Genomic DNA, 12,965 nt, shown 5'->3' on the forward strand with positions numbered 1-12,965 from the left:
ATTCACTGGGAAAGCTATAGCTCGAGTTCGTTAGATGGGTCGGTGTTTGTCCAATGTGTGCAGGAGGGTTTCCTGACACAATATGTAGGCAGGCCAACAAGAGGTGAGGCCATACTGGATTTGGTTCTGGGTAACGAACCAGGCCACGTGTTAGAATTGGAGGTAGGTGAGCACTTTGGGGACAGTGACCACAATTCGGTGACTTTTACTCTAGTGATGGAGAGGGATAAGTGTGCATTGCAGGGCAACAGTTATAGCTGGGGGCAGGGAAATTATGATGCGGTGAGGCATGACTTAGGATGTGTGCCTTGGAAAAGTAGGCTTCAAGGCAAGGGCGCAATTGATATGTGGAGCTTGTTCAAGGAGCAACTATTGAGTGTCCTTGATAAGTATGTACCTGTCAGGCAGGGAGGAAAGGGTCATGTGAGGGAGCCATGGTTTAATAAGGAATTGGAATTGGGTCCTTAAGGGGGAGGGGGAGCAGCCTGAAGTCGTGGTCCATATTGGCACCAATGACATAGGTAGGAGGAGTGCTGAGGATGTTAGACAGGCTTTTAGGGAGCTAGGTTGGAAGCTCAGAGTTAGAACGAACAGAGTTGTTGTCTCTGGTTTGTTACCCATGCCACGTGATAGAGAGTCGAGGAATAGGGAGAGAGAAGAGTTAAATGCGTGGCTACAGGGATGGTGCAGGAGGGAGGGATTTCGGTACTTGGATAACTGGGGTTCTTTCTGGGGAAGGTGGGACCTCTATAAACAGGATGGTCTGCACCTGAACCTGAGGGGCACCAGTATCCTTGGGGGGAGGTTTGCTAGTGCTCTTGGGGGGGGTTTAAACTAACTCTGCAGGGGCATGGGAACCCAGACTGTAGCTTTAGGGTGCAGGACCTGGAGTGTCGGGAGGTTAGGAATATGGCATCGATCTTTAAAGGAGGGTGCCTGTAAACAGAAGAGTGGCTTGAAGTGTGTATACTTTAATGCCAGAAGTATACGAAATAAGGTAGGTGAACTCGCAGCATGGGTTGGTACCTGGGACTTCGATGTTGTGGCTATTACGGAGACGTGGCTAGATCAGGGACAGGATTGGCTGTTGCAGGTTCCAGGGTTTAAATGTTTTAGTAGGGTCAGAGGTGGGGGCAAAAGAGGGGGGGGGGGGTGTGGCTTTGCTTGTCAAAGATAGTATTACAGCGGTGGAAGGGAAGATGGACGAAGATTTGCCATCTGAGGTAGTTTGGGTGGAGGTTAGGAATAGGAGAGGTGAGGTCACCCTGTTAGGAGTCTTTTACAGGCCTCCTAATAGTCCTAGAATCGTTGAAGAAAGGATTGTGAAGATGATTCAGGAGAAGAGCGACAGTAATAGGGTGATTGTTATGGGAGACTTTAACTTTCCTGATATTGATTGGGAAAGCTATAGCTCAAGTTCGTTAGATGGGTCAGTGTTTGTGCAATGTGTGCAGGAGAGTTTCCTGACACAATATGTAGATAAGCCTACAAGAGGTGAGGCCATACTGGATTTGGTTCTGGGTAATGAACCAGGCCAGGTATTAGAACTAGAGGTAGGTGAGCACTTTGGGGACAGTGACCACAATTCGGTGATTTTTACTCTCGTGATGGAGAGGGATAAGTGTGTACTACAGGGCAAGAGTTATAGCTGGGGGCAGGGAAATTATGATGCGTTGAGGCATGACTTAGGATGTGTGGATTGGAAAAGTAGATTCCAAGGCAAGAGCGTAATTGATATGTGGAACTTGTTCAAGGAGCAACTATTGAGTGTCCTTGATAAGTACGTACCTATCAGGCAGGGAGGAAAGGGTCGTGTGAGGGAGCCGTGGTTTAATAAGGAGTTGGAATCCCTTGTTAAACGGAAGAGGGCGGCCTTTGTAAAGATGAGGCGTGAAGGTTCAATAGGGGCAATTGAGAGTTATAAGGTAGCCCGGAAGGACCTGAAGAGAGAGCTAAGAGCAGCAAGGAGGGGACATGAAAGGTCCTTAGTTGGTAGGATTAGGGAAAACCCTAAGGCTTTCTATAGGTATGTTAGGAATAAAAGAATGACTAGGGAAGGAATAGGTCCAATCAAGGATAGTAATGGGAAGTTGCGTGTGGAGGCTGAAGAGATTGGGGAGGCGCTGAATGAATACTTTTCGTCAGTATTCACTCAGGAACAGGACATTGTTGTCAATATAAACACTGAGGCACGAATAAGTAGAATGGATGGCTTTGAGATATGTAGAGAAGAGGTGTTGGAAATTCTGGCAAGGGTGAAAATAGATAAGTCCCCTGGGCCTGATGGTATTTATCCTAGGATTCTCTGGGAAGCAAGGGAGGAGATTGCAGAGCCATTGGCCTTGATTTTTGTGTCCTCTTTGTCGACAGGAGTAGTGCCAGAGGACTGGAGGCTAGCAAACGTGGTTCCCTTGTTCAAGAAGGGGAGTAGGGATAATCCTAGTAACTATAGGCCAGTGAGTCTCACTTCTGTTATGGGCAAAGTCTTAGAGAGAATTGTAAGGGATAGGATTTATGCACATCTGGATAAGAGTGATGTGATCAAGGATAGTCAGCATGGTTTTGTGAAGGGCAGGTCGTGCCTCACAAACCTTATTGAATTCTTTGAGAAGGTGACTAAGGAGGTAGATGAGGGGAAAGCGGTAGATGTGGTATATATGGATTTTAGTAAGGCGTTTGATAAGGTCCCCCATGGTAGGCTACTGCAGAAAATACAGAGATATGGCATTGAAGGTGAGTTGGAGGTTTGGATTAGGAATTGGCTCTCTGGAAGAAGACAGAGGGTAGTAGTTGATGGCAAAGGTTCATCTTGGAGTGCCGTCACTAGCGGTGTTCCGCAAGGATCTGTTTTGGGACCATTGCTGTTTGTCATTTTTATAAATGACCTGGAGGAAGGGTTAGAAGGTTGGGTGAGCAAGTTTGCGGATGATACGAAAGTCGGAGGAGTTGTAGACAGTGAGGAAGGATATGGCAGGTTACAGCGGGATATAGAGAAGCTGCAGAGCTGGGCAGAAAGGTGGCAAATGGAGTTCAATGTAGCTAAGTGTGAAGTGATTCACTTTGGTAAGAGTAATAAAAAGATGGATTACTGGGCTAATGGTAGACTACTTGGTAGTGTGGAAGAGCAGAGGGATCTTGGTGTCCATGTACACAGATCTCTGAAAGTTGCCACCCAGGTAAATAGTGCAGTGAAGAAGGCATATTGCGTACTGGCTTTTATTGGTAGAGGAATTGAGTTCCGGAGTCCTGAGGTCATGCTGCAGTTGTATAAGACTCTGGTGCGGCCGCATCTGGAATATTGTGTGCAGTTTTGGTCGCCATACTATAGGAAGGATGTGGAGGCACTGGAACGGGTGCAGAGGAAGTTTACCAGGATGTTGCCTGGTATGGTAGGAAAATCCTATGAGGAAAGGCTGAGGCACTTGGGGTTGTTTTCATTGGAGAAAAGAAGGTTTAGGGGTGATTTGATAGAGGTGTACAAGATGATTAGGGGGTTAGATCGGGTTGACAGTGAGAACCTTTTTCCACGTATGGAGTCAGCTATTACAAGGGGGCATAGCTTTAAATTAAGGGGGGGTAGATATAGGACTGATGTTAGGGGTAGGTTCTTCACTCAGCGAGTTGTAAGTTCATGGAATGCCCTGCCAGTAGCAGTAGTGGACTCTCCCTCTTTATGGGTATTTAAGCGGGCATTGGATAGGTATATGCAGGATAGTGGCTTAGTGTAGGTTAGGGGTGCTTTGATCGGCGCAACATCGAGGGCCGAAGGGCCTGTACTGCGCTGTAATGTTCTATGTTCTATGTTCTATGTTCTATGTTCTAAATGGAAGAGGGCGGCCTATGTAAAGATGAGGCATGAAGGTTCAATTGGTGCGATGGAGGGTTATAAGGTAGCCAGGAAGGATCTGAAGAGAGAGCTAAGAGCAGCAAGGAGGGGACGTGGAAATTCCTTAGTTGGTATGATTAGGGAAAACCCAAAGGCTTTCTATAGGTATGTCAGGAATAAAAGAATGACAAGGGTAGGAATAGGTCCAGTCAAGCAGAGTAGTGGGAAGTTGCATGTGGAGGCTGAAGAGATTGGGGAGACTTTTCGTCAGTATTCACTCGGGAACAGGACATTGTTGCCGATGTGAATACTGAGTCATAATTAATTAGAATGGACAGCTTTGAGGTATGTAGGGAAGATGTGTTGGAAATTCTGGAAAGGTTGAAAATAGATAAGTCCCCTGGGCCTGATGGCATTTATCCTAGGATTTTCTGGGAAGCGAGGAAGGAGATTGCAGAGCCATTGGCCTTTATTTTTATTTCCTTGTTGTCTACAGGAATGGTGCCAGAAGAATGGAGGATAGCAAATGTGGTTCCCTTGTTCAAGAAGGGGAGTAGGGATAACCCAAGTAACTATAGGCCGGTGAGCCTCACTTCTGTTGTGGGCAAAGTCTTGGAGAGAATTGTAAGGGATAGGATTTATGAACATCTGGATAGGAATAATGTGATCAAGGATACTCAGCATGGTTTTGTGAAGGGCAGGTCATGCCTTTACTGGTCAAACCTTATTGAATTCTTTGAGAAGGTGACTAAGGAGGTGGATGAAGGTAAAGCGGTTGATGTGGTGTACACGGATTTTAGTCAGGCATTTGATAAGGTTCCCCATGGTAGGCTATTGCAAAAAATACAGAGGTATGGCATTGAGGTTGAATTGGAGGTTTGGATGAGGAATTGGCTGGCTGGAAGAAGACAGAGGATAGTAGTTGATGGTAAATGTTCATCTTGGAGTGCAGTTACTAGTGGTGTTCCACAAAGATCTATTTTGAGACCATTGCTGTTTGTCATTTTTATAAATGTCTTGGAGGAGGGGCTAGAAGGTTGGGTGAGCAAGTTTGCGGATGATACGAAAGTCGGTGGAGTTGTTGACAGTAAGGAAGGATGTGGCAGGTTACAGCGGGATATAGATGAGCTGCAGAGCTGGGCAGAAAGGTGGCAAATGGAGTTCAATGTGGGTAAGTGTTAGGTTATTCACTTTGGTATGAGTAACATAAAGATGGGGTACTGGGCTAATGGTCGGATACTTGGTAGTGTGGATGAGCAGAGGGATCTTGGTGTCCATGTACACAGATCTCTGAAAGTTGCCACCCAGGTAAATAGTGCTGTGAAGAAGGCATCTGGCATACTGGCTTTTGTTGGTGGAGGAATTGAGTTCCAGAGTCCTGAGGTCATGTTGCAGTTGTATACGACTCTGGTGCGGCTGCATCTGGAGTATTGTGTGCAGTTTTGGTCACCATACGATAGGAAGGATGTGGAGGCACTGGAACGGGTGCAGAGGAGGTTTACCAGGATGTTGCCTGGTATGGTAGGAAGATCATATGAGGAAAGGCTGAGACACTTGGGGCTGTTTTCATTGGAGAAAAGAAGGTTTAGGGGTGACTTGATAGAGGTGTACAAGTTGATTAGGAGTTTAGATAGCGTTGAGCATGAGAATCTTTTTCCACGTATGGAGTCAGCTATTACGAGGGGGCATAGCTTTAAATTAAGGGGTGGTAGGTATAGGACAGATGTTAGGGGTAGATTCTTTACTCAGCGAGTCATGAGTTCATGGAATGCCCTGCCAGTAGCAGTGGTGGACTCTCCCTCTTTATGGGCATTTAAACGGGCATTGGATAGGCATATAGAGGATGGTGGGCTAGTGTAGGTTAGGTGGGCTTGGATCGGCACAACATCGATGGCCAAAGGGCCTGTACTGTGTTGTATTTTCTATGTTCTAATATGAGGTGCAACAATTTGCAAAGGCAAATCAGGGCAGGACTTACACACTTAATATTAAGGTCCTGTGGAGTATTGCTGAACAAAGAGACGTTGGAATGCAGATTAATTGTTGCTTGAAAGTAGAGTTATAGTTAGATAGGATAGCAAAGAAGGCATTTATAAGTTTTCCTTTACTGGTCAGAGCTTTGAGTATGTAAGTTAGGAGAACAAATTGTGGGTGTGTAGAACATTGTTTATGTCGCTTCTGGAATATTATGTGCAATATATTCCATGGAAAGGATGTTGTGAAATTTGAAATGGTTATTCAAGATAGTTTTTGGTCCAATGAAAAGGCCTAAAATTTGGGAAGATATATCGTGAAAGATGTGAAGGCTGCAAACAGATCTAAATACAGCCAATGGCAGGGAAAAGGGATTTGACTAACAAAGAGCAAATGAAGAAAACAGTAATGTTGCAGAAGCCATGAAAGAAAATAAAACGGTTGAAGCAAAAATAAACGTGTAAAGAGAGAAATAAGTTGGTAAAGAGGACCATATGTCACTTACAACATAAAAAAGGGGAGTTTAAAATGGGGAACAAAAGCATCTCAAAAATCTCTAACATAATGTTGTTCTCTGTTCACAAATGTTCACACAACGAACACAGTAATAAAGTCGGGGAGTTTACTGAGCGGGAAAAACTGAACCAAATCAGTATTATTTGGGAAATGATGTTGGGACGGTGGGTAGGATTGAAGGTTGGGAAACACCAGGCCTTGATCATCTACATCACAGAGTATTTAATGTCGTGGACTGAGTAGTACTGGATACAGTGGTGATTCCTGGTGAAGGTCTTTTGTCCGAAACATCGGTTTTCCTGCTCCTCGGATGCTGCCTGACCGGTTCTGCTTTTCCAGCACCACTCTGATCTAAACTCTGGTTTCCAGCATCTGTACTCCTCACTTTTGCCTGGCTGCAGTGGTGGTCATGTTCTATAAGCTCTGCAATAATTTACACATTGGTGGCTAGCTAGTGTAAGCAATCCAATAGAAAAGGTATAAAATTGGGAACTATAGACCAGTCAGCCTCAGGGAAAAAATCAAAATGAAAGCTTCAATTGTAAAGCATTTGACAACACATTATTCAAGATCCGATCGAATCAGTATGGACATGAAGGCCCTGTTCCAGTGCATACTGTTCTGTCTTCTAAGCTTGAGAAACCGACTGGCCATCTTTGAGGATGTAAACAGTAGAGCTGACTAGAGTGTAACAGTTACTGAGGAGAAAAACTACAACTAACTCTCTGGACACCGCAGCAAAGGCTGAAAGGAGGAGAAATCCTCTCTTTCCACACTTACATTTGGGGATATTTCGGCGTTTGACTGTGTGAATGTGAATATTGTGTCAGAGAGACTGTCGGAAAAGGGCGGCCGGTTAGTATAACGTAACTGTGTTTGTGTGAACGCTAATATTATGATATTTCCAAGTCTTTCTTATGTAACTCAAAAATATTTACAATTCAGGTTATCCCCCTGCTCCCCTTCTAATCCCCAAAGGTAGAATTCAAGGCAATACATTTGTTAGTTTCAAGATTTCGGTCTAAAAGTAGCGACAATGTCACCGTTCACCTCAGACAGCGCCATCAGTGCAGCAGCAAAATGCGTTTAACTCGGCAACGGAGCCGTCTATTCGAGTGAAAACTTTTCCGCCGTAAACCTTCCAGTGTCAGGGTGAGGAGCGATCGAGCCTGGGTCTCTGGAGATGCGGAATTTCAGAGGAATCGAAGAGTTTAGGCCGTTAGAGAAACACAGAGAAGCAGCAGGAACAGGGAGCTGACAGCAGGTTGTCCCTGCGCCGTCCGCTCGCTGCCTTGAAGTTGCTCAGTGCCGCCGCCAGCAGCTTCATTGCTGACCCAGTTCAGACTGACTCAGAGAGAGTTTCAGCGCAGAGTTCTCAACATGAGCGACAGTGCAGCCGCCGAAACGGCTCCTCCAGCCTCCGCTCCCACCAAAGCCAAGGCTCCCAAGAAGAAGGCGGCGGCTCCCAGGAAAAAAACACCCGGTCCCGGGTTGGGAGAGCTGATTCTGAAGGTTGTCGGGGATATCAAGGATCGCAAAGGGGCGTCTCTGTCCGCTGTAAAGAAGGCGCTGGAGAGAAGCGGGATCGATGTGGGAAAGCGAAATGCACAGATCAAGATGAGTATCAGGAGGTGCCTGGCGAACGGCTCCCTTGTTCTGGTCAAGGGCCAGGGCGTCTCCGGCTCCTTCAAACTCCCAAAGAATCCAGTCAAGGCAAAAGTGGGAAAGAAGGCGGGAACATCAGCAGCCGCCAAGAAACCGGCCGTGAAGAAATCTGCGGCCAAGAAGGTGACAGCAAAGAAATCTCAGGCCAAGAAAGCGACAGCAAAGAAATCCCCAGCCAAGAAAGCGACAGGCAAGAAATCCCCAGCCAAGAAAGCGAGCGGCAAGAAGACGGCACCGCCAAAGAAAGCGGTGAGCAAAGCAGCGCCAAAGAAACGGACTCCCGTGAAGAAGGTGAAAAAGACCAAGGGCCCTAAAGCCCCGAAACCCATCAGCAAATCGGCTAAAGGCAAGGCCAAGCCCAAAGCGAAAGTGACCAAGACAGCAGCAAAGAAGTGAACCAGTCGGTGTAATATATAACCATCTGAACCCAAAGGCTCTTATCAGAGCCACCCACAACTCTCAGGAAAGAGCTGAGCCCGGATCCAATGTTATAGGTAGCGCAGACCGACCGATTAATTGATCTGAATAAATCAAATAAACACTTGCCATGGTTTACGAAATTGGTAGACCTGAGAATGTGGAAGATGATTAAAAAAACACAAAGTGAGATTTTGTCCTTTTATCAGTGTTCACTGCATTAGCCTTCAAGATGTTTAAATTGGCGGGGTTGTTTCGATTGATTCACGGTGGGTAAACGTTCGGTTGTTCAGTTTGTCTGGGCTGTTTTAAACCCCGCCTTTCCTCCTGCCTGTTACAGACAGACCAGGCAATGATCCCGGGTAAAATACTGGATTAGTGGTGCTGGAAGAGCACAGCAGTTCAGGCAGCATCCAGCGAGCAGCGAAATCAACGTTTCGGGCATACTAGGTTTTAAAGAATTACTATAATATATTAAATGTTATATTCGTTGCAGACGGATGGTGTTTTGTGTTTTAATGGTTAACTTAATCTCAAGGTTTGTGAGGGTGAATTCGGCGGGCATTTTCAAACTGACCAACTGTCATTTCACGTTACCCAATCAGCCTCCAACAATCCTTTTCCTGCCTTTTCTGTCCCTTCCGGAGCTGTTTCTCTGTGGGTTGAGGGACAGGGCTGTATCCAATCCCAGCTCTAGGGCGGGCTCTCCGTTCCCTTAAACAGGCAGCACCGCAGCAGCCTCAGCATTGACAGCAGCAGCCTGTGTGTGTGTTACAGAGAGTTGGAGAGAATGGCCCGAACCAAGCAGACAGCGCGCAAATCCACCGGAGGGAAAGCTCCCCGCAAGCAGCTGGCGACCAAAGCGGCCCGCAAGAGCGCTCCGGCCACGGGCGGAGTGAAGAAGCCTCATCGCTACAGGCCCGGCACGGTGGCTCTGCGGGAGATCCGCCGCTACCAGAAATCCACCGAGCTGCTGATCCGCAAACTGCCCTTCCAGCGGCTGGTGCGAGAGATCGCTCAGGACTTCAAGACCGACCTGCGCTTCCAGAGCTCGGCGGTGATGGCCCTGCAGGAGGCCAGCGAGGCTTACCTGGTGGGGCTGTTTGAGGACACCAACCTGTGCGCCATCCACGCCAAGCGGGTCACCATCATGCCCAAAGACATCCAGCTGGCCCGCCGGATCCGCGGGGAGCGCGCCTAAACGGAGCCTGGCCGGCCCTGCACATTCACCCCGAGAGAGAGAGAAACACAACGGCTCTTTTCAGAGCCACTAAACCATCCAGAGAGAGCGGGAAACGATAGTGGATCTGAGAGCATGGCATTAATTTGCTGTTGCCGCAGTAAGTCAATTCTGTTGTTATTACATATACTTTGAATCTAGCCAAGCCGGGGGGAGTTAGGTGGTAGACACACGGCTTTCAGCAGCAGTGATTAGGTCATTGACAAAAATGTTATGTAATTTTCACACAATATATTAGGTCGGGGAATGTTTATTCCGGATGAAATCTCCTCTCCCCTCACTGTCTCCCTTGGTGTTCCTACCCCCTGTAACTCTATGGTCATTGCTGAGAAAGCTGGCGGGAAAACATGGCGCCAAATCATCAACCGTTTTCTTTCACATTTGAAAATCCCGCCACGATGTAGATCAGAGAAAGTACGAATGCGTTGTTTTCTGTAAAACGGCTGAGTCATGAATTTGTTTTTCGATTATAAAAGTCCAATTCACACAATCTTTCTTTAGGGTACTGAGTCCAGAACCTATTTAAAGGATTCGAGATTCTCTTCGAAGGGAAGGTTCAGACTCGATGGGCCGAATGCCCTCATTCAGCCCTGTCAGGATGTCATGAACGTTCTTCGCCATGAGCGCATTAATAACGAACACCGCTCTTAGATATTATTTTAATATTGTGCTCCTTTATTGCAAAAGCTCCCCATTAACTATTCCAGTCCGGCAACTGTTCTGGTTTTGGTTTGATCTCGTTCATTTTGAAAGTTTCTAGCTGACAGCAGAAAACCTCATTTCCATCATTCAATCATCATTATCACCCAACAGAACCCGCGCGGAGTTTTGGAAACTGAAGAATCAGTGTGTAATGTATCTACCCGTGGATCTGTTTCCCGGGGTTGACAATCAGGGCTCACATCCCAACCGGGGCTTGTAGATCCTGGAATAACCAAAGTTAGAGAGTAACTTGAGCAAATAGCAGCAAACAGGGAAAAAAAAAAGATTCACTGGTGTTTAATATGTTCCCAAAAGGCAGGAACTAGAGAGGACACGTTCCCTTCTCTTGAAGTCAGCGCCAAATCATCAACAACTTTCTTTCCAATTTGAAAAGCCCGCCGATTTACAAACAACGGAGTATGTTTTACATTGAAAAAGAGGACGTTGTTCAGAGGAGAATTCATCAATACTTGTTAATTCGGTTACAAATATATACTTCAGACAAAGTTAAAAATCACACAACACCAGGTTATAGTCCAACAGGTTTAATTGGAAGCACTAGCTTCCGGAGCGCCGCTCCTTCATCAGGTGGATGTCTCTGAAAGCGAGTGTGCTTCCAATTAAACCTGTTCGACTATAACCTGGTGTTATGTGATTTTTAACTTTGTACACCCCAGTCCAACATCGGCATCTCCAAATGATACTTCAAACAATCTCTCTCGCTCAACCATTTGCCTAACTGCATCTATCTCTTTCTACATTTTCTTTCTCTTTTCTGGTCCTGAAGAACTGGCAGAAACACAGAAGAAGTGCCAAGAACTGCAATATGCAATTAATCTCTTCATTTTACATTTCAAAAACACTGGCATGTTGATTAAACATTACAGAACGTTCTTCCGGGTGAGCATATTAATTGTCTTTAGACAATATTTTAATGTCGCCCAGCCTTTTGTGCACTAGTTCCGACATCAGCAAAAGCTCTCCATTTGCTATTCCAGTCCTGCAGTTGCTCTGGTTTGATCTCGCTTCATTTTGAAAATCTCTCACCGACAGCAGAAAGCCTCAATTACTGCAATCTGAGATCAGACAAAACAGCGCCAGAGACCCAGGTTCGAGTGACCAGGCATAGAACGAAAGACGTGGACCGCCAATCGTGAGATGCATCTTCTCCTCGTAGTCAAAGACGGGGGCACGTTTCTTTTTCGTTTGCACGGGGTAATATTCACTGTTCATATCCCACCGTGAATGGTGGCTCCGGAACTGATCAAGTGTTAAAGTGTAACTTCAAGAAATAGAAACAGCTGAAAAATGACTCACGAGTGCTCATATGCTCCACAGCAAGGGGAAACGGGACTGAAAACACAATAACTAAATAATGTGCAACAATAAAAAAAATGCAGGATGACTAGACAAATGCAGAATAAATCTCATTTTCAAACAAAAGAAACTTCAACAATGTCTATGTTCAAATCGAAACCAAATGTCTCAGTGGTAACACAGAACCCTAAGCAAGGAAACATCCGACATTGGTTTCCTTACAAGGAAACATTGACAGGACCAGTTGTTTTTTTTTAATAAGCTGATCTGTCCATTGCTACATGATAGTTTTATACTGATACTCTGCACAATAGGATGTGATTGCCTTTTTTTATTTCAAAAATATACTTTATTCATAAAATTATTTGGATCTCTACAATGCCATTCTTCTGCACACATTACATTGCTTTACGTACAGACTTCGAAATTTATTTTTCTGATTTACAAGTCTGTAACTTTGCTCTCCAGCTCTTCTGCTGAAATGTCAGCGGACCCCAGATGATTGGCTGGGCCCTCTGTTCTACTTAGGCAGGCAGATGTTACACGGTGGTATTTCCCCACCGCACCTTGGCGGCAGCTGCCCCAAGCTTCAGCGCATCCCTTAACACGTAGTCCTGGACCTTGGAATGTGCCAGTCTGCAACACTCACTCAGGGTCAACTCCTTCAGCTGGAAGGTCAACAGGTTTCGGACTGTCCAAAGAGCATCCTTCAGCAAGTTGATGATCCTCCATGCACAGTTGATATTCGTCTCGGTCAGCGTCCCGGTGAACAGGCCTTAGCGCATGGAGCCTGGCATCACGGCCCTGCTCGGGACGAACCTCGACAAACACCACTGCATTCCTTGACTTCTTCTGCATAGGCACATTCCAGAAGGAGATGTGTGACAGTCTTGTCCCCCCTGCAGCTGATTCGATGGCAGCGTGCGGTGTGGCAAAGTGTCCAGGCGTGCATAAAGGATCTCACAAGCAGAGCCCTTACCACCACCAGCCAAGCCATGTCTTGGTGCTTGTTCGGAAGTTCTGGCGATGAGGCATCCTGCCAAATGACTGACATTCTGTTCAGGGAACCGCTCAATAGGATCCGCCCTCTCCTTTTCTTGAAAGGGCTCAAGGACTCTACATGCTGAGCACTTCCTGATGGACTTGTGGTCAAAGGTGTTTTTCTTCATAAATTTCTCCACGAAGGATTGGCGGTATGGAACGGTCCAACTACTCAGAGCGTTCTGCAGCAGCAAGGCCAGGCCCATCCTTCGCAACACCGGGTCAGGTAGAATCTCAGTATGTAGTGACACTTGCTGTTTGCGTACC

The 12,965-nt window shown here is 46.3% G+C and overlaps 2 protein-coding genes across 2 annotated transcripts; both read left to right on the forward strand.

Annotated features, from left to right (window-relative positions):
• Positions 1–7,659: 7,659 nt before the first annotated feature.
• LOC140470657 (histone H1-like) lies at positions 7,660–8,556 on the forward strand. The gene has a single exon (XM_072566694.1). It carries the CDS (start codon positions 7,697–7,699, stop codon positions 8,375–8,377), a length of 681 nt encoding a protein of 226 aa, XP_072422795.1. The 5' UTR covers positions 7,660–7,696; the 3' UTR covers positions 8,378–8,556.
• Positions 8,557–9,119: 563 nt separating this feature from the next.
• On the forward strand, positions 9,120–9,707 carry LOC140470901 (histone H3). Its single transcript, XM_072566844.1, has one exon. The coding sequence runs from the start codon at positions 9,189–9,191 to the stop codon at positions 9,597–9,599; it is 411 nt and encodes a 136-aa protein (XP_072422945.1). The 5' UTR covers positions 9,120–9,188; the 3' UTR covers positions 9,600–9,707.
• Positions 9,708–12,965: the final 3,258 nt, after the last annotated feature.

Source organism: Chiloscyllium punctatum, chromosome 52, assembly GCF_047496795.1.
Source record: "Chiloscyllium punctatum isolate Juve2018m chromosome 52, sChiPun1.3, whole genome shotgun sequence".
NCBI classification, from domain to species: domain Eukaryota; kingdom Metazoa; phylum Chordata; class Chondrichthyes; order Orectolobiformes; family Hemiscylliidae; genus Chiloscyllium; species Chiloscyllium punctatum.

Coding starts and splice junctions, on each gene's coding strand:
- LOC140470657 (XM_072566694.1), top strand. CDS start 7,697: ATGAGCGACAGTGCAGCCGCCGAAACGGCTCCTCCAGCCTCCGCTCCC.
- LOC140470901 (XM_072566844.1), top strand. CDS start 9,189: ATGGCCCGAACCAAGCAGACAGCGCGCAAATCCACCGGAGGGAAAGCT.